General features: G+C 39.7%; 3 protein-coding genes across 6 annotated transcripts; 1 reads left to right on the top strand and 2 right to left on the bottom strand.

The window, feature by feature from the left end:
• Positions 1-5,851: 5,851 nt before the first annotated feature.
• On the top strand, positions 5,852-7,550 carry LOC141770702 (dehydrogenase/reductase SDR family member 11-like). The gene is made up of 4 exons (XM_074640547.1): positions 5,852-6,133; positions 7,018-7,110; positions 7,193-7,258; positions 7,373-7,550. Exons 1-4 carry the CDS (start codon positions 5,957-5,959, stop codon positions 7,412-7,414), a joined length of 378 nt encoding a protein of 125 aa, XP_074496648.1. The 5' UTR covers positions 5,852-5,956; the 3' UTR covers positions 7,415-7,550.
• A 4,374-nt stretch (positions 7,551-11,924) lies between these two features.
• On the bottom strand, positions 11,925-15,677 carry LOC141770700 (dehydrogenase/reductase SDR family member 11-like). Of its 4 annotated transcripts, XM_074640544.1 has the most exons (4): positions 15,351-15,675; positions 13,458-13,667; positions 13,220-13,380; positions 12,773-12,867 (listed from the first exon to the last, which is right to left on the bottom strand). In XM_074640544.1, exons 1-3 carry the CDS (start codon positions 15,480-15,482, stop codon positions 13,261-13,263), a joined length of 462 nt encoding a protein of 153 aa, XP_074496645.1. In that variant the 5' UTR covers positions 15,483-15,675; the 3' UTR covers positions 12,773-12,867; positions 13,220-13,260. The 4 variants fall into 4 exon arrangements, with proteins under 4 accessions (XP_074496647.1, XP_074496646.1, XP_074496644.1 ...); XM_074640546.1 differs by lacking the exon at positions 13,220-13,380 and having other exon boundaries at positions 11,925-12,867; positions 15,351-15,673; XM_074640545.1 differs by having other exon boundaries at positions 12,753-13,371; positions 15,351-15,677.
• Positions 15,678-23,120: 7,443 nt separating this feature from the next.
• On the bottom strand, positions 23,121-26,131 carry LOC141770699 (RIMS-binding protein 2). The gene is made up of 5 exons (XM_074640542.1): positions 25,809-26,131; positions 25,324-25,480; positions 24,831-24,964; positions 24,652-24,723; positions 23,121-24,552 (listed from the first exon to the last, which is right to left on the bottom strand). The coding sequence occupies exons 1-5, from the start codon at positions 26,028-26,030 to the stop codon at positions 24,487-24,489; spliced, it is 651 nt and encodes a 216-aa protein (XP_074496643.1). The 5' UTR covers positions 26,031-26,131; the 3' UTR covers positions 23,121-24,486.
• Positions 26,132-27,298: the final 1,167 nt, after the last annotated feature.

Below are 27,298 nucleotides of genomic sequence, written 5' to 3'. Positions count from 1 at the left end.
TGTACATTTTGTACAGTAAAAGAGCGGCAAATAAAGTTGATTTCAAAAATCAAAAATCTCTCCGTCTCTCTCTCTCTCTCTCTCTCTCTCTCTCTCTCTCTCTCTCTCTCTCTCTCTCTCTCTGTGTGTCTCTCTCAATTCAATTCAATTCAAATGGCTTTATTGGCATGACGTAACACTGAACATGTTGCCAAAGCATATTCAAATGATGAAAAATTTACAATAATTACATTTCATTAACATCAATTAAATAAAATAAAATACAAAATAATTTTCAATCAATTAATTTGAACAATGATATAAACAGGAATGATACAAATTTACAAACAAACAAACAACAACAAGGTGCAGACAGCTGTCCCCGTCCCTGTCCCTCAGTTCATGTCCCTGTATCTCAGTTGGTGGCAGGCAGCAACATAGACTGCTACCAGCTCACAGGTCCTAGTGTCCTCCCCCAGTAGGAATTGCTCTTCATCTGAGAGCTGTAGAAAGCCTTTAGTTCTTAAATTGATTCTTGTGAGATATATTTCCCTGATGTTTTGATATTTCTCCCATCTGGTGAGGAAGTGTAGGTCTGTTTCAGGCTCACTCAGGCTGCAGTGAGAGCACAGCCGTTGCTCTACAGGGAGCCAGGTCTTCCTGTGTCGCCCCTGTTCTATGGCGAGGCTGTGCTCACTCAGTATGGACTTTGTCAAGGTTCTTCTTAAATGTAGATCAGTAACCATGCTCAGATAGTCTGCTATGGTGTACTGTCGGTTTAGAGCCAGATAGCACTGCATTCTGCTCTGTGCCTTTGTCTGTGTTTGCCAATAGGTGATGTAGTTTAGTTTGAACTGTGTTGTAATCTGGTTGAGTCTAATTGGTGGTATGTTCTGTTCCTGAGGCCTTGGTGTGTTAGTGGAGAGGGTTGGTGAACTCAGCCTCAGGACCAGCTGGGTAAGGGGGTTCCCTCTTCTGCTCATCTCTTGGCCCTGCAGGGCTTGGTAATGATATGAGAGGGGGTCACTATGTTTTAGATGTGTGTATTTGTATTATTAGTGGATACTGGTCTAATTCTGCCCTGCATGCATTATTTGTAGTTTTCCTCTGGACATGTAGGAGAATCTTACAGAACTCTGCATGCAGGGTCTCAGTGGGGTGTTTATCCCATTGAGGGAAGTCTTGGTTTGTAAGTGGACCCCACACCTCGCTGACATAGAGTGCAATTGGTTCAATAACACACTCGATAAGTTTAAGCCAAATTCTAATCGGTATTTCAGTTTGGATATTTTTTGGAATGGCATAGAAAGCCCTGCGTGCTTTCTCTCTCAGCTCATGAACTGCCTCTTTAAAATGTCCAGTTGAACTCATTTTTAAACCGAGGGAATTGAGGTGTGTGTCGTACTCTACATGTTTTGTACCAATTGAGAACTTTGGTAGAACATCCTGAGATCTGGATCTTTTTTGGAAAATCATTATTTTGGTCTTTTTGGGGTTTACTGTCAGGGCCCAGGTCTGACAGTACTGCTCTAGCAGGTCCAGGTCTGACAGTACTGATCTAGCAGGTGCATGTCTGACAGTACTGCTCTAGCAGGTCCAGATCTGACGGTACTGCTCTAGCAGGTCCAGGTCTGACGGTACTGCTCTAGCAGGTCCAGGTCTGACGGTACTGCTCTAGCAGGTCCATGCTCTGCTGTAGGCCGTCTGCTGTGGGGGACAACAGGACCAGGTCATCTGCAAAGAGCAGGCATTTCACTTCCTGATTGTGAAGACTTACACCAGGGATCGGGGATTTTTCTATAGTAGCCAATTCATTGATGTAAATATTGAAGAGGGCAGGGCTGAGATTACAGCCCTGACGAACACCCCGCCCTTGGTTAAAGAATTCTGTTCTTTTTTTTACCAATTTTTATGCTGCACATGTTGCCAGTATACATTGATTTAATAATATCATATGCTTTAGCCCCTACACCACTTTCAATAACTTTGTAGAACAGTCCTATATGCCAAATAGAATCAAAAGCTTTTTGGAAGTCAATAAAACAGGCATTAAGTTTGGTTTTATTTTGTTTTATATGTTTATCAATCAGGATGTGTAGGGTGTAAATATGATCAGTTGTGCGATGTTTTGGTATAAATCCAATTTGGCTTCTACTCAAGACATTGTGCTTGGTAAGGAAGTTCAAAAGTCTGGCATTCATGATACTACACCTCTAAACCTTTGTGATCTGTGATCTACAGGTGAATTAGTAGCCTTAGTGCCTTCATTGGCTTCATCATTGTGTAACTTGTAGGTTTTCTTTGTTGCTAAAGATAGACTTCAGTGGTCGGGGTGAACTGCCCTCCTCACCCTACTGGACCCAGAACAAGGCCTACTAGTCAAAGACTCACCCTACTGGACCCAGAACAAGGCCTACTGGTCAAAGACTCACCCTACTGGACCCAGAACAAGGCCTACTGGTGAAAGACCCACCCTACTGGACCCAGAACAAGGCCTACTGGTCAAAGACTCTGGCATCCCTGCATCACATCAGACTGAACTCTTTGTTCCAGCTCAACTCTGAAAGGGACTATGAAGTAATTTCAGTGTTCAACACCAAGAAGCCCCGTCGTCTGCTGCTGGAATCAACAGTAAGATCATTTACAATTATGGACTAATGGCCTGTTTCATTATTAGTGTTTATTGGGTTTAGTTTATGTTTGGTGTACAGATGGATTTTATGCTGATGTTGCTGCCAGCTGTGTGTGTGAATACGTGGCTGCCGTGCCAGGCTATGCTATGCTATGCTATGCTATGCTATGCTATGCTATGCTATGCTGTTATGTTAGTCTTGTTGGATCAGAATCAGCTTGACTGTCCAGGTACGAGTAGACCTACAAATAAACTGACTTGACACCTGAGAAAGGAGAGTTTAGCAACATTTCACTGTAGTGCCAAAAATGTCCTCAGAGAGTTCCTCTCCATGATAAACATGCTACAGATTCTTTCTTCTTTTTATTAATGTATTTTTCAGGCGGTGGAATTGCTGTTTAGTAACCTTTATTCTTCAACTGTTCCATGTTTTTTGCTGTGTCCTGAGCCTCTCCTCTCCTCACTGAGGACACCTGCAGAGTCTCTACCCATCCTGTCCATCTGTTCCATCTGTTCCAGCTGGATCAACTGGTTTGGCTGCTGGGAGTGCAGGCTGGATCTGAAGTATGTAGCAATCTGCTGCCGCCGGGGGGCGCCACACCCCATGAAGCATGCTGACTGATGATGCATGATGAGTAACACTGTCTCTCTGGCAGGTGGTTGATCTGAGGACAGAATAGAGAATATACTGAGGAACTGTATCAGCACTGACACAAGTTGCTCTGTCACAGCAAAGCCTCTCTTAAAGCTGAAGTAGGCGAGATTGAAGCAAATATGATTTAAAAAAAGTTATTTTTATAAAACGCTATAAAATCGCTATATCGTGACAGTAGTAGGCTACATAAAACAGGTAACCTGAAAAAAAATCATGTTCCTCTGTGTCCTCCGGTGTCCTCCAGTTCTCCTAACAGTATCTGCAAGATATCCCAGACCGGAAGAAAACAAGCAGTAAGAGCTGATCTGAGGTCTGCTGTCCATCTGCCGTCTATGAGAGCCGGCTCTCAATCACTCGTGAACTCCGACTAAATAGTCAAACTAGGCAGCGCTGATCAAATATGAATCAATATTCTGTTACGTTAATAACTATTTCTCTCCTCAGATGTTCTCAGAATCATCCTGTAGTGTACTGTTTAGCTGTAAAATTAGAAAGTTTGTGACGCTGCAGCCATTGTAAAATCTGGTGAAGAAACGGCAAGTTCCAGTCAAGTGACCGGAGCACAGCCAATAGGAACGCTCTCTCTCTGAAATGACCTGTGATTGGTCAGTCTCCCGTCACGGGCTAGATGTTCTAAAGCCTGAACACAGAGCCATGAGGAGGAGCAGAAGTCTAGTTATCTCTCAGAACACTTGAATTACAATATGCTGAAAGGTTATTATGGAGGGGGGGTTGAATGTCAACGTTATGAATGAAGCTTCAAACTATTCGGTACGGCCCTAGAAAGCCTGTGTGCTGAATAAAAATCAACATCATCATAACTTTAAGTTTATACAGTAAATATGCATTATGAGGAGGGTATACACTCATAATTCATATATACTATATGTGACCCGCTCTATCAAAATGAGTCGTAAGTCGCGGCAGCGCATTCTTGTAAAAACACGTTTTTTTATGAAAAAGTGTGTTTTTTTTCTTTCTTTTTTTGTATGCGTTTATGAATAAATAAAGTCTCAGCTTTCATAAAAAGTAAGAATCAATGTAAAATTCAAATGATAAGTCTAGTTTTGAAGCTCTTAAACATAACGTTGTCGTAAAGTTTTTACCGGAAGTCCGCTGTATTGACTCGGCTCAATAGAGTTGATTGACAGATTGTGGTTGACAGAGGAGATAGCTGGCTTGACAAGATGAAATCACGTGAGGAAAACATCGCTCGACTTTTAAATTAAATTCCTGTTAGAGGTGCTACATCTGACGACAACTGGACCGACTTAAATTCAGATTATTTCACCGCACCGGGTGATGAGGACACCGGGTGCGCCGAGTCGGGTCGGACACCCTGCTAACGCTAGTGGCTAGGCTAGCTCTCAATCCGCTGATCAGGACGGAGAAAGAGAGTTGGAGGAAGACGAGGAGGAAGATATTCCACTCATGGCTGAGCCGATGATGACACACAGTGTCTCTGATTATAGTTATTAAATCAGGACAGTGTTATAGAGACTGAGATCGCCCGGTGTGCAAGATTAACTGGTGGCTGAATTAACTGGTGATATTCCCGTGCAGATGTGTGGTAGGAGTGGCCTATCAGGACCCCTGTCGATTCACCTGAAAATAAACATATTGATCTCTTCGTCTCTCTATCACATTCATGTGTCGGTATCTTTTGAAAGATTACTAACGGAACAGTTTGCTGGAAAATTAATTTCACGTGCGTTAGGCTGCTGTTACGATGCCGCTCTGAGGACAAGAGTAAAGTAGGTGGTAGGAAACAATGCCTGTTCAAAACACTCACGTCAATAAATCCTTTACAAAATATTCTCGTTGTCAGTCTTATATTTGTATCGTATATCGTTATTAATCTGATGTCAAGTTGATTTGAGGCCTGTTCATACTTTCATACAGCCTGGAAGTGAAATATACCGTATGATGTTTAGACTTTACACCAGCTCCACCGCAGAAGCGTGGAGATGCTGCTGTGGCAAACTGTGACCGCTCAGATCAACCTGTGATACAGCATCTGTAGGCTATCTAACATCGATCAGGTTTTATATTCAATGCTACAGTCATTAATCTCTCTCATCACAACGCTGTTTTTCACTGTGCAGCACATTCACCCAGATTACACTGTTAACTCGAATTTTGCAACTAACGTTATCGAGACAGCATTTGAAAAACTACGCACATACAGTCCTGTCTATTCTTTAACTTTTTGTGTTCAACTGTGTGGTCTTTGTTCTTAGCTGTGATGTCTATTTATGTGTAAGTAGGCTACACTGAGAGCGATACAAAAAAAGAACAGTCAAATTCCCCATATGTGTACACATAACGTAGTTAACCAACAACGCTGATTTTGAATCACTAATGATGATTGTTGTCTTTCCTTCTGTCATAGTAATGAGTAAGTCTATGTACGTATGTCTGTGTCAAGATACAGAGCCTATATTGAAGAAACCTATTTGAACTAGAATGTGGGCACGTTGTTGATATGTACAATTAGCACTTTGCACACCATAGTGATGCATATGCTGTTATCTGATTTCGGTGGGTCTTAATGATGCAACATAGAAAAGGCAATTTGTAACAGAATATTTTCCCCCGTTTTCCAAGAGCACCCGACACATTTTGCCTTACGATTGAACACACCGAGCAACCAGTTATCTCTCTTTCCGAGGCTGAGATCATATCAGCACATGAAGATAAATGCTGGTGCTGACCTGGTTCCTACCTTCTGTTACAGCGGTAGCAGACATCGTGTTGTTCCCAGTGCTGATGTACATTTCTACAGCTCCACCAAGTACGCGGTGACGGCCCTGACGGAGGCTCTAAGACAGGAGCTGCGTGCGGCCAACACCCACATCAGAGCCACGGTAAGAGATGACTTTCTACTCTACGAGGAAGCATTGTCATTATTTTGAGTTTGGCTCAGTCAAAGATGCAAACAACATTGCCGTCCTTTGTTAAGTTTGTGCGAGCAGCAAATTGCTTTCAACCAAGTAAGAAGTAAAGTGATATTACTGTTAAGGCTGTCAAAGTTAATGTGATGATACCGCATTAATGCAAATATGTTTTAACGCCACTAATTACTTGCAATATTTAATTTGTAGTGAGCTCAGTTTTAAAGCTAGAGTGAAGATACTGGAACCTGATGAATCCATCAGTACCAACCATGTCATGCTAGCTTGTCAGGAAGGAGGCTAAATAACGCTCCAAAGTTACGCTCAATTTTTGGGTGAGGAAAAACTGTCATGTCCATATCCAAAGGGGTCCAGTGACCTCTGACCTCCAGATCAGTGAATGTAAATGGGTTCTATGGGTACCCACGAGTCTCCCCTTTACAGACATGCCCACTTTATGATAATCACATGCAGTTTGGGGCAAGTCATAGTCAAGTCAGCACACTGACACACTGACAGCTGTTGTTGCCTGTTGGGCTGCAGTTTGCCATGTTATGATTTGAGCATATTGTTTGCTAAAAACAGTACCTGTGAGGGTTTCTGGATCAATATCTGTCATTGTTTTGTGTTGTTCATTGATTTCCAATAATAAATACAGTATATACATACATTTGCATAAAGCAGCATATTTGTCCATTCCCATGTTGATAAGACATACATTTTGAACAAATAAAAAATGTGTGATTAATTTGCGATTAACTATTTTAATTTGAATTATTATTATTTTAAAGGACTAATAAGTAAAAAGTAACTTATTACACTTCCTGAGTAACTTGCCAACACTGCTCTTTTTGCAGAGTATTTCTCCCGGTGTAGTGGAGACAGAATTTATTCGGCGGCTCTACAGACACGATGCTGATAAAGCGGCTGCTTCATACTCTAAATTTAAGGTAAAGGTATTATTCCTTCATTTCCGGAGTATTGTTAACATAGATACTAGCATATTATTTCACTCTTTCACTTCTCTTACAGCCTTTGGAAGCAATAGATGTTGCTAACTCGGTTACCTACGTCCTAAGTGCCCCTCCCCATGTGCAGGTATGTGCTTTCTATTGTGACTTATCACACATACTTTCAACCTTTGCTCTATAACTCGTGATCCATCATTAGTTCCCCCTTAATGAGATAACCTTCACATGTCTACTCTTTCAGATTGGAGATATTCTGATGCGACCTGTGGAGCAGGTGTCGTAGGCCTGCACCACGCAGACATGTTCTTCATCTGACTTGATCATTACAAGTACTTTATCTGATCATGCAATAACTTTGATTTTGAAGGTTGTACTATCATTTTGCACTTACAGAATAAAATGTCTGATTTGAAGATGAACTTTGTTGCACTTCGATCATTACACAAAAGGAAATTAGATTTGTAGCTCAGCAGTAAACACACAGATCACAAGGCTGCACCAAAAAATAACAGTCGAACTGCTGTGAAATTGTTTACGTCAAAATGTCACAAACATGCATGCAATATAAATCTTTCAAATTTTTATTTTGAAAAATCAGCAAATAAAAAAGGTAAAATATCAAAGGGATATTAGTAAAAGTAAAAAAAAAATCGGACAAATATTTGTGAAATGTCCGAAAAAAAATAAAAAATGTTTTATAATATCTGCAAATTGTAAAGAAAATAGTAATACAGTATATAAAAAGATTTACAATATCTAAAAAATATTTGGTCAAATATCAACTTCCTTTCTTCAGACACAATGGTTTGGTCGACGCCAATTAAATATGTACAAAAGAAAATCACACAAATAAAAAACAAAATGAGAAAGACAAAAAGTGCAAGTTAGCATTAAAGGAATAAAAAAGAACAAAAATAAATATGAAATAAAGTAATATTCATTTGTGGTAGACAGTAATTGCAAATGAATAAGCTGAATGTAAAGAGGACTGTGGTAAATATACAGTATATAAACTGGGAAAAAAAAGTTCGGCAACTTGTAAGGATCATGCATTTGTGGGATGAGCAGCACAGCTGATTATGTGGGTAGCGCCCAAGAAAAAATTGCCAAAATGCTCTGTCAATGGTAAACAGTGTATTCTCCTGTTGGTATTGACTCTTGTTTTGAGTTGTTTGGTGGATTGGATGATTGAACTCAGTAACAAGGAACAAACAAGACATATTGGCTATTTGACACTTTATTCATTTAATACACCGTCAGGAGCCTCAGTAGCGGTGGAAGATCCATACGCAGCCACAACAGCCTGGCACCTCCTCCTCATGCTGGTCACCAACCTGGTCACACGTTGCTGTGGGATGGCGTTCCATTCCTCAACCAGGATTCGTTGCAGGTCAGCCAGCGTGGTTGTGTTGGTCACTCTAACACGTACAGCACGCCCAAGCTGATCCTACAAGTGTTGAATTGGGTTGAGGTCTGGACTCTTGGCAGGCCGTTCCATTCTCTCTACTCCCACATTGTGGAGGTAGTCTGTGATAACCCTGGCTCTGTGGGGGCGAGCGTTGTCATCTTGGAGGACGAAGTTAGGTCCCAGATTTTGGAGGTATGGGATCACCACTGGCTGCAGAATCTCATCCCGATATCTCACTCCATTGAGATGGCCTTCAATGACGACAAACCTTGCTTTGCCAGTGAGGGAGATGCTCCCCCCCCCCCCCCCCCCCCCCCCCCCCCCCCTCCCCCCCTCCCCCCACACCATGACACTGCCCCCACCAAAAGCTGTTACTCCATCGGTGCAACAATCAGCATAGCGTTCTCCACGTCGTCTCCATACTTTGACCCTGCCATACAACTTTGGCAGACAGAACCTGGACTCATCACTGATCATGACATTCCCCCACATGTTCAGGTTCCATTGTCTGTGTTGTCGACACCAGCGCAAACGGGCCTGACGGTGAAGGGCAGTCATTGCAGGCTTCCTGGTAGCCTTATGAATTCTCACTGTTTACCATTGGCAGAGCATTTTGGAACATTTTTCTTGGGCGCTACCCACATAATCAGCTGTGCTGCTCATCCCACAAATGCATGATCCTTAAAAGTTGGACATCATTGTGAAGGTAAATAAACAGGCTTTCCAACGATGTAAAATACAATGACCATTAGCATCGTAACAACAGAGAAATAATCCACCAAACACAAGTTTCAGAACTTTTTTTCCCCCAGTTTATATATACAGTATATGTGACCTGCTCCATCATTATGAGTCACATTGACCCCGAAACACATTTTGAGTTATCTGTCTGACTGTAAAGAGGAAAGTCTCAGCTTTATGGCAATATCAAGATTATCTTTCTACGCCAAATATTCAATGAGATATGCTCTTTCAAAGTTCGACTGTCATGAAACATTACTTTTGAGAAAAAGGGCATTAAAGATAAGAATTCATATTCAGCCATTTTTTGCATTGATTAAAACACATTTATTAAGACTCAAGTCTAAATGAACACAATATGTTTTGGTCAAAAGTGACACCCAACATTTCATAATGTAGCCTACACATACTTTCATGCATACATGTGCACATAGTCACGAGCACGTGACGTGCACGTGGCCACGTGCACGCGTATGACCACAAGCAGTACAGTAGATAGGGCTAGAAGTCCATGTAGAAAATAATCCAAAATGTATGGAATAAAATTGATAAAATCTAAAAAAAAATATACTGTACATATGATATAATATATAGTATATATGTTTATTTCAATATAATAATAATTATATGAAGAATACATAATTAAAAATATTAAATATGGAGCCATGTGCACACAGGTACATGCACAAACTTACAAGTCCATATCCAAACAATAAAAAACATACTAGAAAATGGATAGCATATGAACAAATATTATGTACATATTATGTATGTACAATATTATATAATATAATATATAATAGAAATATAGATATAATAGAAAGACTATGAAATGTGTTGCCTGTGCACATTCTGCTGGCTTCTCCTGGAGCTCACTGCGTCCTTTCACAGGGTCATATGGGAGCTGATCTTCTCAAGGAGATCCAGATGTTTCTCATCTACAAAATGACATAAAGTGAAAAGCATAAAGTGAAAAATCAAGTCATCTCAAAGACTTTAGGCTGACTAAATCATGTTGAATCATTGTTGAACGAGGCCTGATCATTATCATATAAATACAGCCCTATATTAATTAACATAGCCTATTCACCATGTGATATCAGATTAATATACAACATATCATTTTACTATATGTTAAGCTATTTCTTTTGCTATTTAAAATGATATCCTCACCTTTTGTGTCTCTCACAGCAACCCTGTCTGTCCCTGTCCCTGTCTCCTAGAAATGACGTTTGTATATTGTTTTCATAAAACCTGGTGTGGTGATGATGTAACAGCTGCCTGGATTATGTTCAGATACAGTACTTCTTTGAATGAATTAAACACTGCACAACATTTCCTCATTAATAATAATAATTTATAGGAGACAGGCACCTGAGAGACATACCTGAGACAAACAGACACCTATAGACTACACACACTGACACACACATTAGTAGCTGCTATTAATGCTTCTTAGCCTGCTCTAGGGATTTTAAAAGTCTTTAAAACAAACAGATAAAACAAGGATAGTGTAGTTTAACTATAATAACTTACCATTAGTCATTTCTTTCATTTGATCGCGTCTTCTCTCCATCTCCTCCGGAGTAGAGAGCGGCGCTGTTGTACAGTTTGCAGCTACACTGGTACTCCCGGTGTGCAAGATTAACTGGTGGCTGAATTAACTGGTGATATTCCCGTGCAGATGTGTGGTAGGAGTGGCCTGTCAGGACCCCTGTCGATTCACTCCCGCTTCTCCTTTCTGTCCGATTGTTTTGTCGGTGTCATTTGAAACATTACGATCAGAACAGTTTGCTAGAACAGTCATTACGCGGACGTGAGGCTGTGGTAGCGACGCCAATCTCAGCGCGAGGACATGAGAATGGTAAAGTAGGTGACTTTGTCGATGCCTGTTGAAAACACTGCCAACGTCAATAAATCATTTAAAACTTTTTCTTGCTGTCAGTGTGATATGTGTATGTATCATATCGTTATTAGTATGATGTGAAGTTGATTTGAGACCTGTTTATACTTTCATTCGTAAATGACAAATACAGTCTGACGTTTACACCCAGGTCGAACCCATTCAACTGTGGCAAACTGTGATCAAGTCAGATTAACTTGTGATACAACATCTGTAGGCTATCTACCAGCGATCACGTTTTATATTCAATGCTACAGTCATTAATCTCTCTCATCACAACGCTGTTTTTCACTGTGCAGCACATTCACCCAGATTACACTGTTAACTCGAATTTTGCAACTAACGTTATCGAGACAGCATTTGAAAAACTACGCACAGGGTTTTTGTGTCTGCTGAAACATTACGATCGGATCGGTTGCTGAAACGTTCATCTCGATCAAGACAGAAATGCATGAAAACATTATCCATCTTCTTTGAGAAAATATCAATCGTCTAGCTAAAAAAAAAAACACTAAATGCTGGAGTCGAACCACATGTAGGTAAGAGACTATTAAATATGTCCTAACGCCCTTGAATATACCGCTAAGCCACGGAAACAACACACATACCTGCCTCGATTCCCACTATTAATTACTTTAGGAAACGTTAATAAATTAATGAAAAATAATATCTGAATGCATCTAAAATGTGAGAAAATTAAGGTACAATATATTGAAGCCAAACAATATAATTTCTTTACAATTTATTCTATCTCATGTGATTGCCTCCCATTGGTTGTTGATACCATATAGGTGAGGCCACATCCGCCTTGTCTGTTTGTTTGTAAGCCCTGACGAAGACCTACAGTGGTCCAAACATGTTGGCTTTTTAATATATTCTCTTCCTCGTTGATACTTTTGTGATATTTTGGAGTGCCTGGATTGCCTTCCTGTTTATCATGATCTCAGCCTCGATGGCCTTTGAATAAAAGGCCTTTGAGAAATCCCTAAAAATGTTATTGGCAGTTGTTTAAAAAGACACATTTGACTTAGTGATGGAAGAAAATGAGCGTGCCACAAAACTCTATTTGGTCTAGGGCTGAAAGGATCAGTCAATTAATAAATAATACTATCGACAGAAAAATAATCAGCCGCTATTTTGAAGTCATTTTTCATGCAAAACGCCAAACATTTCCTACTTCGAGCACCTTATTTGATAGTTAAGTGAATATCTTCAGGTTTTTTGACTGTTGGTTGACCAAAACAAACAAGTTGAAGACGTCACCTAAAGCTTCAACATATTATTACTACCTATTTTCTGTCAGTTTATGGACCAAATGATTATTTGAGAAAATAATCGACAGATTAATCCGTAATAAAATAATGGTTAGTTGCAGCCTGAGTTAGACCCATTAATGGGTGATCTTTTATTTTACAATGTGACAATAGAATCCTCAGCTCTATTGTGTAATGTTGTCAGTCGCCATAGTTAAAATTTGAATGGTGATGATGATAATATCAAAGAAACCGATATTTGGTGAAAGGAAGTGCTATTAAATCAACAGAGGTGTACTTCTTAAGCATGCCCATCATCAGTAAATCAAACTCTACCTGTTTATGTTTATGATGTGCCTGTCGTCAACATTTCTTTCTTTCATTGACTGATATGCTTCACGGGTGCAGATACACAATGCAAGAACATTCACCTGCAGACACCAAGCAGAAGAGTAAAGATCTTTATACCTTCCAGATAATAATAATAATAATTAATGGATAATAATTAGCATCAGTGCCCCAATGGAAACACAATCTTCCTTCATACATGGAAAAATAACTTCATCATTAATTCTTATGCAAAAGGATTCTGCATTTTAACCATAAATGAGTCAGGGGTCGGAGACGTTTCCCACTTTTAGTTGGTACTGGACTCAACTGTTCCTCTCAACGTTTGCTGTATGTTGTATAGAGGTTCATGATAAACTGAAGCTTCACAAATCTAAAATAATGTCACGTTTCATTATTTTTGACTTGTCATAGTCTGACAAACACAGGTGTTACCAATAAAACGAATGATGGCTCCATTCTGTTCAGGTGTCTCATTAAGCCGTGACAGTGAGACGGTGAGACGGTGAGACGGTGAGACGGTGAGACGGTGAGACAGTGAGACAGTGAGACAGTGAGACGGCATGCACAACACCAGGACCCTGAAACTGAAGCAGCTACACTTGTATTATAGTGTAAACACATCTGTTTAATTATATTTCATTTCTAAAATAAAAACAACGTGCACTCTTACATCCAGCATGTTCTTCCAGCCGCTGGTTTGGCCATTTAACAGCGACTCTGGATGAGCCAAGCCAGCGTTGTTGATGCACACATCCACCCCTTTGTGCTGCGCTTTGATGGCGGCGAACATGGAGAGGATCTCCTCCTCGTTGTTCAGGTCACACTTGAAAGGTACCAGAACGCCACTGTGGCCGGCGATTTGACACTCAGCTGCCAGTTTCTGAAATCAAAAAATACAATCAGCTTTATAATCTCCTTTTCCCAGATGTTTACACACTCTGTCCTTTTCCCAGATGTTTACACAGTCCACCCCGTCTGTCATTCAGATTTAGTCATGAACAAAACTACTGTAAATGTGTAGGTTAGGGAAAAACCTTGCACATCATGAAATGCAACTTCAATATAGTATATAGTGACGTGAGGGAGTCATTTGAATCACTCTCTTTCTTCTTCTTGTGCTTTTATATTCTTTAGAGTCCTCGATTTAGGAGATAAACTAATTATTGCTTTTTTTTCCAGAAATTCTACGTGAATCTGAAATACTTTAAGACAGTTGTGACTGAAGGGAAACTTGAGTTGGCTCTGGGATATTTCTAACAGGTCATCTCCCAGGACATTGTTCAGGTGAAGTGGTGAGACACACCTGGGTCTGGACACATCTCATCTCTTGCTTGATTTAACAAGAAGAATACGGCATAAACAAAAGCACCACTCATTCAAGTTGTGCTGTTTTCTGTGTGGAAAAGCACCTCTGTCTCTTCTCTGTTAAAGGTTCATGTTTCATTTCATCAATACATAGGAAGGTTTCTTTATCTGAGTCATTTTGACAAGTTAACAACCAGTTTTGAGACAGTGTTTAAACTAGTGTTTATATGGGCTTAGAAACAGGGCAAGAAAAGAGGTCCGTTTCTTGTGCTATCTCGTGATCCCGAGGAACATAACCACTTTACAAACATCAACTGTACCCCCCCTGATCTCTATCTCACATAACACGCACTTGTAAAACTCAGTAACTACATCAATGAACAGTTTGAGCTGTTGTGTGATATTTCTCCACCAACAAAAGCTTTACATTTGAGCATTTATTAGCCAATAGCTGGAGATAAGTTCCAGTGAGAAAGATGTTGAAACATGTGATCACAGTGTATTTCCACTCATCTATCTCTCTAACAGATAAACTCATCTCTATCTCTAACAGATAAACTCATCTCTCTCTCTAACAGATAGACTCATCTCTCTCTCTAACAGATAAACTCATCTCTCTCTCTAACAGATAGACTCATCTATCTCTCTAAACAGATAAACTCATCTCTCTCTCTAACAGATAGACTCATCTCTCTCTCTAACAGATAAACTCATCTATCTCTCTAACAGATAAACTCATCTCTATCTCTAACAGATAAACTCATCTCTCTCTCTAACAGATAGACTCATCTCTCTCTCTAACAGATAAACTCATCTCTCTCTCTAACAGATAGACTCATCTATCTCTCTAAACAGATAAACTCATCTATCTCTAACAGATAAACTCATCTATCTCTCTAAACAGATAAACTCATCTATCTCTAACAGATAAACTCATCTATCTCTAACAGATAAACTCATCTATCTCTCTAACAGATAAACTCATCTATCTCTAACAGATAAACTCATCTATCTCTAACAGATAAACTCATCTATCTCTCTAACAGATAGTCTCATCTCTATCTCTAACAGATAGTCTCATCTCTATCTCTAACAGATAGTCTCATCTATCTCTCTAACAGATGAAGATGTGTTGATCACCAGCAAGGCTTGGTTTGGAAGGTTATCTAGCCAGCTAACTTCCAGCTATCTTCACATTGGTTAGTCCTTGTTGTCTCAGGTGGACTGTCAACATGAAGTCCAGAGCTTCAGATCACACCTGTATGTGTTGGACGTCCCTGGCGCAGCCCACCACCGTCATTCCGCAGCGGACCAGCTCCTCAGCGACGACCGCCCCGATCCCGACCGAGGCTCCGGTCACCAGAGCCACTCTGCCCCTCCAGCGGTCCATCACGGCCGGGACACCGGTAACCTTCTTTAACTACGAACCCCTCTCAACAACCGGGAGAGCGACACTGAACTTGTCAGCAGAGGCTGGGTTGGACCGGTTGGACCCCGTGCTTCTCCAGTCAGGTGCTGAACATGATGCTGGTGAACGCAGCACAGTAGAAGTTCAGCTACGACTACGTCTAAAACGTCACTGTGCTGCATTCAGGAAAACTGCTAACTGTAGGATTTTGCAAAACCTTGAATCACTCAGTTCACATTGTTGAATTGTGATGGATAAACCAAACTTTGAGTTTTCTATACACTAAAATACTGTTTCAACTGAAATGTTTGCTTTCTTTTTTAATCTCATCTTGTACTTAAAGAGTTTATACAATTTCATTCCATTAATATTCTATATTCCCATGTTTGTATTTTGTAGTAGCCTAGTTGTCATATTGACACAGATCCACCTGTCTTGCCCCTGCACATTTCATTCCCTATACGTATATACTGTATATATACCATTTTTTTTGTATGTATGAATATTATAGCTATACAGTTTACTATGCATATATTTATTTTACCATGTATATTGAATATCTTTGGCACACAAAAAAAACGTTCTGATGAATAAAGCTCAATCGTGTTTTATATTGCTGATATTATCATGCATTATAGTAAGTGCACTTACAGACGTGGACAAAATTGTTGGTACCCTTCCGTTAAAGAAAGAAAAACCCACAATGGTCACTGAAATAACTTGAAACTGACAAAAGTAATAATAAATAAAAATTTACTGAAAATTAACTAATGAAAATCAGACATTGCTTTTGAATTGTGGTTCAACAGAATCATTTTAAAAAACAAACTAATGAAACTGACCTGGACAAAAATGATGGTACCCCTAGAAAAGATTGAAAATAATTTGACCATAGGGACATGTTAAGCTAAGGTGTGTCCTGTAATTAGCATCACAGGTATCTTCAAACTTGTAATCAGTCAGTCTGCCCATTTAAAGGGTGAAAAGTAGTCACTGTGCTGTTTGGTATCATGGTGTGTACCACACTGAACATGGTGCACAGAAAGCTAAGGAGAGAGTTGTCTCAGGAGATTAGAAAGAAAATTATAGACCTTCATGTTAAAGGTAAAGGCTATAAGACCATCTCCAAGCAGCCTGATGTTCCTGTGACTACAGTTGCACATATTATTCAGAAGTTTAAGGTCCATGGGACTGTAGCCAACCTCCCTGGACGTGGCCGCAGGAGGAAAATTGATGACAAATTGAAGAGACGGATAATACGAATGGTAACCAAAGAGCCCAGAACAACTTCCAAAGAGATTAGAGGTGAACTCCAAGGTCAAGGTACATCAGTGTCAGATCGCACCATCCGTCGCTGTTTGAGCCAAAGTGGACTTAATGGAAGACGACCAAGGAGGACACCAAATCATAAAAAAGCGAGACTGGAATTTGCCAAAATGCATATTGACAAGCCACAAAGCTTCTGGGAGAATGTCCTTTGGACAGATGAGACAAAACTGGAGCTTTTTGGCAAGTCACATCAGCTCTATATTCACAGACGCAAAAATGAAGCATACAAAGAAAAGAACACTGTACCTAATGTGAAACATGGAGGAGGCTCGGTTATGTTCTGGGGCTGCTTTGTTGCATCTGGCACAGGGTGTCTTGAATCTGTGCAGGGTGCAATGAAATCTCAAGACTATCAAGGCATTCTGGAGCGAAATGTGCTGCCCAGTGTCAGAAAGCTTGGTCTCAGTTGCAGGTCATGGGTCCTCCAACAGGATAATGACCCAAAACACAGCTAAAAACACCCAAGAATGGCTAAGAACAAAACATTGGACTATTCTGAAGTGGCCTTCTATGAGCCCTGATCTAAATCCTATTGAACATCTGTGGAAGGAGCTGAAACATGCATTCGGAGAAGGCACCCTTCAAACCTGAGACAGCTAGAGCAGTTTGCTCACGAGGAGTGGGCCAAAATACCTGTCGACAGGTGCAGAAGTCTCATTGAGAGTTACAGAAATCCCTTGATTGCAGTGATTGCCTCAAAAGGTTGTGCAACAAAATATTAAGTTAAGGGTACCATCATTTTTGTCCAGGCCAGTTTCATTAGTTTGTTTTTTAAAATGATTCTGTTGAACCATAATTCAAAAGCAATGTCTGATTTTCATTAGTTAATTTTCAGTATATTTTTATTTATTATTACTTTTGTCAGTTTCAAGTTATTTCAGTGACCATTGTGGGTTTTTCTTTCTTTAACGGAAGGGTACCAACAATTTTGTCCACGTCTGTATGTTTCATGATGTAAACAGAGATTTTGAATGTACACATAAGTGTGTAGTATATGTACACATCTGTATGTGCACATTCTCTATCTTGTGCAGTTGCATGTGGCACATGAAATACCATCACATCCGTCCATCTCCCAAAACAGAAATGATCTCATGACTCAACATGCTTGTAATTTTGCACGAGTGGTCGTTCTGCTTTAAACCACATGAACTTAATGTTGAAACTACATCCACTGTAAATCAAATGCTTCAACAGTCTGAATCTCTTTACAACATACAGTTATAAAGTGGGCACGAATATCAGCACTTGTGTAGTTAGTAGATGTTGTACTCCTCTGTCGAAAATGGAAGAAAAAAAATCACTACTAACAACTGGTACACTAGTTCTGGATTGATTGTTCTATGAAAGTTATCTCCCAGAGCCCCTTACCTACCTAACACACAGTTTCATTACAAAATGGAGAGTTTGATTCCTCGGTTTATAGTTGATGAGTGGTAAGATATTTTGTAAATTATTTACAAACCGTAAAATTAGCCCAAAAGATGAAGCTTCAAGTGGGAAAGGAAAATTTTTCAAAAAAAAAATTAGATTGTGATTTTGTCAGCTGTTATCATGAGGTTGATATTATGAGGAATCGGTTAAGCCTATTGCAAATGTTGTAAAACTGGTCATTACACTGAAGAATATGATGTAAATAAGTATAGTATATTAGTGTAATATAAGTATTACTTTGAGCAGTATGCAGTTGGATAAGTGCTAATGGTAGTATTTGTATCAGAGTATGAAATAGTGGAATATCAGTAATAATATAGAGGTACGGACAGAGAACACATTGCAAGATAAAAGACTACATTTGAAATTCAATAAGAACAGAAATACGCGTTTTGGAAAGTCAAACCACAAAGAGTAACAGCCTACATGTGGCCTGGATAATAAAGGCAGCAGCAGTAACACAGTAACAACAGTAGTATTTGTACATGTCATTTACTGATAACTCTGCCTCCCAGAACTCATTAAGAAAAGAAAATCCTTGTCGCACCTAAATAAGTTCACCATATTCAGTTCACGGCTCAGAGGGTAGAGCAGGTTGTCCACCAATCGGATCCCCGGCTGCTCCAGGTCACATGTCGATGTGTCCTTGAGCAAGACACTTAACCCCAAATTGCTCCAAAAGGCATAGCCATCGGTGTGTTGCGAATTAGTATTTAGATTAGATGGCAAAGTTGGCCCCTTATCAGCCTCTGCCATCAGTGTATGAATGGGTGAATGCTGACATGTAGTGTAAAGAGCTTTGAGTGGTTGGAAGACTAGAAAAGAGCTATATAAATGCAAGTCAATTTACCATATCTGATCAGGTGTAGTCAAACAAATTTAAAATGCATCATTCAAGCTGATGGTTTTCAGGCCAAACCCTGTGAATAAGGGTCGATTCATTATCTCGTGAATATGGGTCTTCAGATATCAGTGTTTGCTGAGTATCAGTGGTCACAAGAATCAGGAGTCATAAAACTAAAGCATGCAGTGAGGGCGGGATTGATAGGTGGGTCTACCTGTCTTATAACAGGCCGGTTGAACTCTCTTTCTGGCATCATCTTCCAAAACGTTCAGTTGAAAGCAGGCCGACCCGGACAGATACAGTATATTCACAATGCTGCTGGCGCCTGTTTTATTTTTGTTTGTATCTTCCATGAGGGTTGTCTCAGGGGCAGGTATGTTAAACTAATTCATTGATTAGACTTTGAAAAATGTATTCAGTGTTGTGAAGAAGTTGCATGATACTGTATTTAATAAATTCAAAAGTGTTTGGGCTTGTTCATTACAAAGAAAAAAATACAAATATTTATTTTTCATAGTTTGCTCTACAGAGGAATTATTTGTATTTGTTGTTATTGGTTTTTAATCTTCTATTAAATGACTAATTTTGAGCCTGTTCTTGTAGATTGGTGCTACCAGTCCCAAGTGACATGCAATTACACCTGCACAGGTAAACCTCGAGACAAGCTATCGTCAGTTTAAATAAAATAAGAAAATATGTAGTAGAGTTACTTTATTTCACTCCCCTGCATTCGCAGGTCCAGAGGTGTGGGGAGTGCTTTCACAGCACTGCGGCGGCAGATCTCAGTCTCCTGTTAACATTGTTACAAGGAGAATGCTGTATAAACGTCTCGCTCCCTTTGACTTGATTGGCTATGAAGAGGCTTTTCACGGTCGCCTCATAAACAGCGGTCACACTGGTACGTCTCTATGTTGTATTTGGTATAAAGAAGACAATGAGTGATTTTAAAGGTACAGTGTGTAGGATTTAGTGGCATGTAGTGGTGTTGTTGCAGATTGTAACCAACTGAGTACCCCTCCTCCCAAGACTACGGTAACATTCAATTTAATTCAATTCAATTTATTTTTGTATAGCGTCAAATCACAACAGAAGTTATCTCAAGACGCTTTATATATAGAGCAGGTCTATGACCGTACACCATAGTTTAGAGACCCAACAGGATCCACCAAGCGCACTGTGGCCAGGAAAAACTCCCTGATTACTGGGAAGAAACCTGGAGCAGAACCGGGCGCAGGGCGGGCGGCCATCTGCCGAGACATGAGTTCAAAACCGTGGTAGCGACGTTCGCCTCGCTCCGAGGCCATCCATACCATAATAACACTACTTTAGGAGCAACAGAAGTCAGATGGCGGCTGGATTACTGTAATGCACTTTTCACTGGTATCAGTCAAAGTGTCACTTCCACTAACATCCACTGCGTGGCAGCACCAAACAAGTCTCAATGACTGTTTGGACTCGGGGTAGCAGTTGCATGCTGTACATGCAGTATTGAAAAGTGCATGAATATCCTTAAACGTTTTATTTCTATGTTTAGGAGTCCTGGGGAAGTTTCATCTCTCTTTCGGTGACTCTCTGAAGAACCCACAGCCGTGATGTAATGAAACATTTCAATGTTTGACTAGACAGAAACAGGAATGGTGTTTTTTGTGGTGTGTGTGTGAGCACATACATGTGATAGATCCATCATAACTGTTCAAACATGGTTCAATTTACTCTTAATGATATTTTTAATTCTAGTACTCTAGGAGAGGAACATTGAGAGCTACCATTACACAGTAAAAGAGGGTTGTCTCCTGTCTGAGATCAGTCAGCAGGTAAAACATAATTCAATCAGTCCTAAGCGACCTGGCAGGATAATACCTACCGGTGTCATTAGATGATGCGTTTGTTTTTGGCACCCTGACTATCTACAGTCTACCACCTTAAGTACTTGAGGAGATCACTTTGGATATAAACCCATGTTGCACAGGAATAGATGTCTGATGCAAGCAGTCTCTGGCACAACAGTGCTGTGATAATCTGCAGGATGCACAGTCATGCTCGCCCCCTGCAGAGGTCCGGTCCTTGTTTTCTTGGACAACACACATATTACATACTCATTATCAAAGAAATACAACCTTTATGTCTATGTGTTGTTTGACTATTAATATCTGATTCCTTTCAGCAAATTGAACTTTTCTGTCAGTTCCTCCATTTGCAAACCTGTTTTTTTTCATCTGCTACATTACTGTGTGCTCGTCTTTTCTTCTTTTCTAACAAGGCCATCTTTTCTCGGTTTGTGCGTGCCGCCCATCCCCCACTTCCTCTTATTTCACTTGGTGTGACTCTGAGGTTTGGGTTGTCGTGACAACGGAGGACACAGGCCCGTCTCTATTCTATTTGCAAAGTTTCTGTTGTTGCAAGCATATTGCACATTTGCTGCTGGGATAGGGAAGAGCCTTGCACCACCATCCCCCACCCACACCTTCTCAGAGACACGCAGGCGTCAATGAGTTCTCAGAAATATAAGCGAGATGTGAATCTCTTCCTGTATAATCTGTAGAGAAGATTTTGGCGGCTGTAAAATATAGAGAGCCATACTCCCTTTAAAAACATGAGCATTGAACATCTCTGAAATTAACTCACTCAATCAATAAGTCTGCTAATAAGCTTTGATTTACTTGATCTTTTATCATTTTGTTGCTATCTCAGTCAACATCCTGCATCAGTAAAGAGAATTTTGTCCTCTGATCATTGATACACATCCACATTAATCATTACTGGGATCAATATCTAGCTGCTTTAGTGGCTGACTTCTTTTAAAAGCAGGTGTCACCTCATAACTGTATGTCCTTAAAAGGGATGAGCTAACGCTTGGCAGCGGTGGTGCAGTCTGTCAGGGTTTAATGGGCGTACGCTTTGAATTTGCATATGTGTGTGTGTGTGTGTGTGTGTGTGTGTGTGCAGATGCTAAGTACAAGATAGATTCGGACTGTTACTTATTGAGTATTTTGAGATTGTGAAACTTTCTTCCAGTGTACTACATCTATCTGATGACTACAGTTACTTAACATTATTGTCCCGTACACATCACTGTCTACTTTATCATCTGCTCTCCTGGCCTTCATTAAGCCTGAGGAGACAGCAGCATTGGTATATTTGTATTTACAAAGCCATACTGGGTAAACTCCATTCATATCTCTGTCATCTCCCATCACTCACCAACAGCTGTTATGACCAGGTACCCAGGATTTGCTCAGAACTTGGTAGGACAGCTTCCTCCTATCTGACGGCCTGGTCATGGTAGAACCTTCAGAACACACTACTGTCTCCCTGGGAGGGTTGAAAGCTAATATTAATTTAACTGAAGAATGCAATTGCTATTCCTAAACTGGATTTTGTATAATGTTTCTATTTTCTTGTCTGTCTTTGGTATGCTTTACTTTATCATTTCTCTCACCTTGTAACAGCGTGGTGTCTTGACCAGGTCTCCCTCCAATAAGAGAGTTCAATCTCAAAGGACTTTCTGCTTAAATAATGGTTGAATAAAATAAATAAATAAAATAAATAAGTGAGATTGTACATAAAAATATATAATACTCTGAAATATACTGTATTGTTAGAATCACTACAGAGAAGTCTATGAACCTACAAGCACCCAGAGCAGCTACAGGTTCATTCATTCATATTAATACATTTCAAAAACTCAGAAACATTTCACATATTTTAAAACAAATATTTCTTTACTTCAACTGAAAGGACATGTTCACATAGTACATGTTTCAAATACTATTCCCACCACTGTGTGTGTGTGTGTGTGTGTGTGTGTGTGTGTGTGTGTGTGTGTGTGTGTGTGTGTGTGTGTGTGTAAGCGTGTGTGTGTAAGCGTGTGTGCACATCTGCATGCACTTCCCTGTACGTGTATGTGTGTGTGTGTGTGTGTGTGTGTGTGTGTGTGACTGTTAGAGCTTTTCCTGTGTTAACCACGTGGCTCAGATGGGGTTAATAAAAAGATCACGTTCACTTCTGGGTTTTCTTTCTTCTGTGGAGTCCAGAAGCTGGTAAGACCCCGACAGCAAGTGACTTTATTTAACCATCTGATGATCGCTGCTTTTATTTCTGGTTTCTTTCCCATTCAAATGCTCTGAGATATCCAGCACAGGAGGAATTACTTTATGTCTCATTATTGTCTTATATCAGCATCATTTTGAGCAACATTACAATCAAACGCTGTGTGTGCTAACTGTTTTCACGTTTCTCAGTTATACAATGAATGTTAGAGAATTGCATTTAATGTGTGAAAACTTGCCTTTCCTCAAGCCGTCATGTCTTCGGTGTTTGCGGTGGAGCGACCAGAAGCTACTGATGTACAGTGTTGTCACCCATAAAGTAGAAAGCACTACTAAACTTCACTACACAGTGTAGTGTTTCCTACTTTATGGATGAGTATACTGTTGGCTGCAGAGAAGTGTACGAGAAGAAACCGACAGACTCTGTGAAAGACTTTAGGACCTGTAGGCCGCATCATGAAAACCTGGTGAATGTCTGATTTTGCTTTTGTCATTTCATTTTGTATTCTGATCATTTATTACAAATTGAGGGCATGATTTGTGAATATGAGAAGCTGTCAGGATAGAAAATGATTGAAATGAACATTGTTAAATCATATAGCAGTACAAACAAGAAGCTGAGATCTATAGTTAAAAGAGAGCAGGTGAGCATCGTACAATTCAACTTTATTTTTAGTTTCTGCTTTACACTTGTTACATTGACAAAATGATTTTCCTTCAACAAAGTTTCTGTTTTGAATTGTTTTTACATCAAAATTGCTGCAGAACTCAAAACAATATTTTCTCTAAAATACTTTAAAATAATAATTAAATAATAATTTCTCCACGTGAAAGAAACTATGACCCAATTATAGAAAATATATAAACAGGGTATAAGGCAAATATGGATATATTATATAAATACACTCTGGTCTGCAAAACAGCTGAGACTAAAGGTGTATTATTAAGGCTAAAATAATCTATCCAATGCAATCAGCTTTGATTGAAGTCATTACAATTAGTTCTTATTGTAATAATAATAATAATAATTTAGACACATATATAATCAAATTTCATTTTGTAAAGTCATCTGTCGGACTTTTTTGTGAAAGTGCATAAAGTATAAGCAAAGTGAATGTAGGCACGCAAATATAAAGTGAATATAGAGTGAATTTTTCATGTCAGTTTTGATTATTAAAATATATATGATTTGTATTTTTCTGTACTTTTTTTCACCAAATGATTTGTCATTTTTGTTTAAATTTTTTCAATAAATTCGTTTTTAATAAAAACTTCTCACTGTGTCTGAGACTTGGCATATGTAGCAAACATCTTAGTGTGACCTTTTCTCCTAATTCCAGGGTAGCGGCTGCAGGTAGTTTGATGGAACCAAACCTCTTCGTCCGTGCAGATCCCCCTAAAATTGAGATGAAAGTTAAATTTGTGTGCAAAAGTCAGTGCAAGAACTAATAAATCTAATCAGTCATTGCATTGTAATTGTTGAAGCAACACTTACGTAGTAAAATCCATCTTGATCCATGTCGCCTAACGCGTAAATGATGTCTCCTGAACGAAAGCCAAGTTCAACCTTTGAGAGATAAAAAACGTTTTGAGACATCACCACACACCACTTTGTTTTATTTGAAACAACAGATAAGTAGAAAGTGGTTAAAAACACAATCATGCAGTGCTCACCTCACTGTCCATGTTGGGTGAATTTTCCCATGGGTCATAGTCGAATAAGGCCACCATTCGTCGAACGACCACATCATCTATACTGGGGATACTGGCTACATCGCTCAGACTTAGATCTGGCGTTAAAGACACACCTGTGGGCCCAAAAACACAAACACACTTTCAAATCATGCAACTTTAAAGCTAAAATAGAGAATGAATTTGCACACGAGTCAGTGAGAGCATCAAATCTCAGAGAAATAACTGCTTCAAAATGTGACATACTTGAGTAAACAACTACTTTGAACAAGTGCACTTAAAGAAATTATTCGTGCAGTTTTTCATTCATGTTTTACTTATTCGTATTTCATTTAGAGTGCTTTTTTTTTTACTTCCTACAGTTACAAACAGTCACAGCTCAGTGCAAACAGCCCCTCCCCCCATACGCTACGTTATATTACCCCTATGTTAGTGTGTTACAGCACAGTCTCCTGGAGAAACAGAGGGCTGATACCTGTGTGGTCCACAGGGAGGAATCCCTGCTGCATGAGTAGATGCTTCAGGTACTCATCATCCACTGGGATTTCAGCCACCATGTTACTTGGCACATAACCGGAGAGGCCACCGGACTCACCGTGATAGAAACCATCAGAGTCTTTGTCTCCAAACACCTAATAAATACAGAGTTTTATTACTTTATTTTGGGGGGTTTTGGAAGAAAAACAAATGGATATTTGCATGTTGCAGCAGTGGGCAGGTTTCAGAGAAAGTCACATCAATCAGTTGGAAATGGTGACAGGAAATCAAGATCTTTCTACACACTCAGCTGGTCTAGCACAAACAGGAAACACCAACATGTTCTGTCAACTGATGAAGTGGGCAAATACATCTCAAACATATGAGTTACACATTTGAAGATCACCATGAAAGAATTGCACACATGTTTATACCTGCTCCACGTCTACATTAAGTAGCAAAAAGTAAAAAGATGTTTTTTACCTTGATTATCTGGCCCGGCACAAAAGGCAACTCCTCTGCAGCCGTGTCGTAGTTGGGGGACATTGCAGCAGGGTTGTATGGGTAAAGTGCCACAAAGAGTCGGACGGTGGGGATGGACACTTGGCTCGCAGTCTCAAGCTCCCATTCTGTGAGTTCCTCCGGAGTAACAATCCTCACTTGATCTGGGAATATCAAAACATCCAATTCCAACCCTGTCTCCATTTACAGCAGCGGGAGCACTCGACCGTCCACTTGGCAGACAGATGGCCGCTGCACACAGCAGACCTCTCCTTACCCGTTATCCTAATTTGAGGTAACTAAGCTAAGCAGGAGGAACAGTAATCCTCTTTGAAGCAAGTGGAGAGATCCATTTGTTCACTGCTTGTTGCATGGTAAGACTGTACAACGCAACGTCATGGGAGTTTGCAAAAGAAACCACTAATAGACATTTCTAAAAAAACAAAAAAAAAAAAACAGTGATGGAAATCCAACAGCATGCAGGTTTATTCCCAGAATTGGAATATAAAGGTTGGAAAGAGAGTTATAAGCCCTTGATTTTCTCAAAAATGGCTGCAAATAAATTGATCCTCTTAGAAAACCATAAAGTTGAGGCACAACTGTGAGGATGCATTCAAATTACACTTTTTTTGCATGGACGCTGGTCTTATAGGCCTGACTTCTGCATCTACTTTGTTGGTAAAAAAACAACTACTTTTGACTGTGAAACCATGCAATTAAAAAATCCTTGTATAGTTGAGGCCACATTAGTACAATATTCACAATATCTGAAACATGAAGCCATGGTGAAGTGTGAAGAGGCAGTATTTTCCTCCTCCTCCTCCTCCTCCTCCTCCTCCTCCTCCTCCTCCTCCTTGACCCAGTTTACACATCACTGACAGTCAACACTTATTCTCTTGACCTCTGGTCAGGTCAGCAGGTGATAATCTCTTCCTGATGACAAACAACAAAAGGTTTAGGGAATAGGGGGTGGACTCGTCTGACAGCAGTGCATGCTGGGGTTTGTGACCAAGTTTTTGGTTTAGACACCCCAAAAAATATCTATGTGATGGTTTCTTTCATTCGGAGGCCTACTCTAACCATATTACACCTGCTCCTCAGCCATCACATTTTGATTCAATATGTTTTTTTAACTCATGAGGGAAATTTATCATAAACTGTAAACAGCATTAGTGTTAATGCTCTTTATTCACTGTTCATTTCATTTATGCTCTCCCGAACAGGGCACTAACAAATCCCCAAATACAGTGTAATGTTTTAAAAATACATCTGCCAACATGGACATTTGATATAATGTGAGATGAACATTTTGTATGGTTAGTTTAGTTGCTTATTATGGTTTTTGTCTGTCGGTTTTCATTAAAGTCAGTCATCTGTCTCATTTCCTCAGTGCTTTATGTTTTGTGCAGCCACATTGCTTTGTGTATTGTTATAATATTGTTTTTTCAAAATAGATTTATATTTATATATTC

Source organism: Sebastes fasciatus, chromosome 7 (assembly GCF_043250625.1).
Source record: "Sebastes fasciatus isolate fSebFas1 chromosome 7, fSebFas1.pri, whole genome shotgun sequence".
NCBI classification, from domain to species: domain Eukaryota; kingdom Metazoa; phylum Chordata; class Actinopteri; order Perciformes; family Sebastidae; genus Sebastes; species Sebastes fasciatus.
The sequence above is the reverse complement of the archived record's forward strand: the minus strand, read 5'-3'. Positions and strand labels throughout refer to the sequence as shown.